Here is a 1,800-nt window from a genome sequence, read left to right as displayed (position 1 = left end):
ACGCCAGCGGCGGCAGCAACAGCGAAAGCCTCCGTGTCCAGGCCTTAAAGAAGAGCCTGTTCGCCCGGCCGTCCTCCCGGTCGCTGACGGAGGAGAACAGCGCCACGGAGTCCAAAATCGCCAGCATCTCCAACTCGCCCAGGGACTGGCGCACCATCACCTACGCCCACCGCCTGGGCCTGGAGGAGGAGGAGGAGGAGGAGGTCAGAGACCGAGGCCCCGGGGAGAGCAAGGGCTGGCGTCGGAAACCCAAAGAGGTAATGGAGACTCCGGCTCGCGTGGCCGGGGCGCGGCTCGGTGGGTGTCCCGGGGTCCAGGCCAGCTCTACCCCGCCCCCCCCCATGGGGTGGGCTTCCCACATCAGGGCAGAGAGCAGAGCGCAGGCAGGCGGCCGGCTCCCTTAAGGAGATTGAGCCTGCAACTGGGGTACATGCCCTTCAGTCTGTGGGCCAATGCTCTAACCACTGAGCAGACTGGCTAGGCCTAAAGTATGTTCTCTTATAATCTAGGACTGTGTCAACAATTAGGTTTGGTCCACTCAATTGGCATTTGGTTGATAGTTTGTTCTTTGTGACATTGCTGATCTCTGCTATATCCCTCTACTGGTCCAGAAAGGAGCTGGCCTCTTTTCAAAAGTAATCTAAAGCAATCACATCTGAGTCCCGCCCCCCCCCATGGGGTGGGCTTCCCACATCAGGGCAGAGAGCAGAGCGCAGGCAGGCGGCCGGGGTTAGCTGGGAGGAGCTGGTGCAGCGACCCCCCAGGTGTGGGAGCCCAGATCCCCACAGAACAGGGTAGTGGGGGGGCGGGGGGACACGGTGGGGCAGGCACAGTCCCCGAGAATGTCCAGGAGCAGGACGCGGGCAAGGAACACGAGGGAAGGGACGTAACAGTGCCCCTTTCCTGGACTTCGGTGCATGCATGGCGTTCCTTTTTTAAAAATACATATCTATTCTAGCCCTGGCCGGTGTGGCCCAGTGGGTAGAGCGTCGGCCTGTGGACCCAAGGGTCCCGGGTTCGATTCTGGTCCAGGGCACGGACCTCGGTGACAGGCTCCTCCCCGGCCCGGGCCCTGGTCGGGATGCGTGCAGGAGGCAACCCATCGGTGTGTCTCTCTCACATCGATGTTTCTCTCTGTCTCGCCCTCTCTCTTCCACTCTCTCTAAAAATCAATGGAAGAATATCCTTGGGTGAGGATGAACAACAACAAATAAATAAAAAAATATTTTTATTGATTTTAGAAGGAAGGGAGAGGGAGAGAGAGAGAGAAACATCCATGATGAGTGAGAATCATGGATCAGCCTGCTGCACGCCCCCCACTGGGACCCAGGTCCCGTGTTCCCCGCGAGGCCTCCGAACGCTTTGGAGTCTGAGATCTTCCCAAGGGGGTGACTGCCGGTCTCGGCGCCCCCCCCAGCCCCGCCCCCCGCCTCAGTCCTCATAGTTCAGATGGTAGATTTACACTTGCGTGTAGAAGCCTATGGTGTGTGCACACTGGCTGCCAGGTCAGAACGCAGGCTCCCGGGGGCAGGAGCGGTGAGGCAGGCGTGCTCAGCTGGTGAGCTTCCCTCCTTAGCAGTCAGGTCCAGCCCGGCCGGCACGGCTCAGGGGTGGAGCGTGGACCTAGGAACCAGGAGGTCACGGTTCAATTCCCGGTCAGGGCATAGGCCCGAGTTGGGGGCTCGATCCCCAGTGCGGGGCGTGCAGGAGGCGGCTGATCCGTGATTCTTTCTCATCATGGATGTTTCTCTCTCTCCCTCTCTCTTCTTTCCTCTCTAAAATCAATAAAAGTATATATAT

At 59.3% G+C, this 1,800-nt stretch overlaps 1 protein-coding gene across 1 annotated transcript in view; it reads left to right on the top strand.

Annotated features, from left to right (window-relative positions):
- The window catches only part of KIAA1024 (KIAA1024 ortholog), an 11,160-nt gene that overhangs the window by 2,117 nt on the left and 7,243 nt on the right, over positions 1-1,800 (top strand). The window contains exon 3 of the mRNA XM_015560572.1: positions 8-297. Coding sequence (XP_015416058.1) covers positions 8-297 — 290 coding nt within the window. The remainder of the gene's footprint in view (positions 1-7; positions 298-1,800) is intronic.

This window comes from Myotis davidii, unplaced genomic scaffold (assembly GCF_000327345.1).
Source record: "Myotis davidii unplaced genomic scaffold, ASM32734v1 scaffold2091, whole genome shotgun sequence".
Taxonomy (NCBI): domain Eukaryota; kingdom Metazoa; phylum Chordata; class Mammalia; order Chiroptera; family Vespertilionidae; genus Myotis; species Myotis davidii.
The sequence above is the reverse complement of the archived record's forward strand: the minus strand, read 5'-3'. Positions and strand labels throughout refer to the sequence as shown.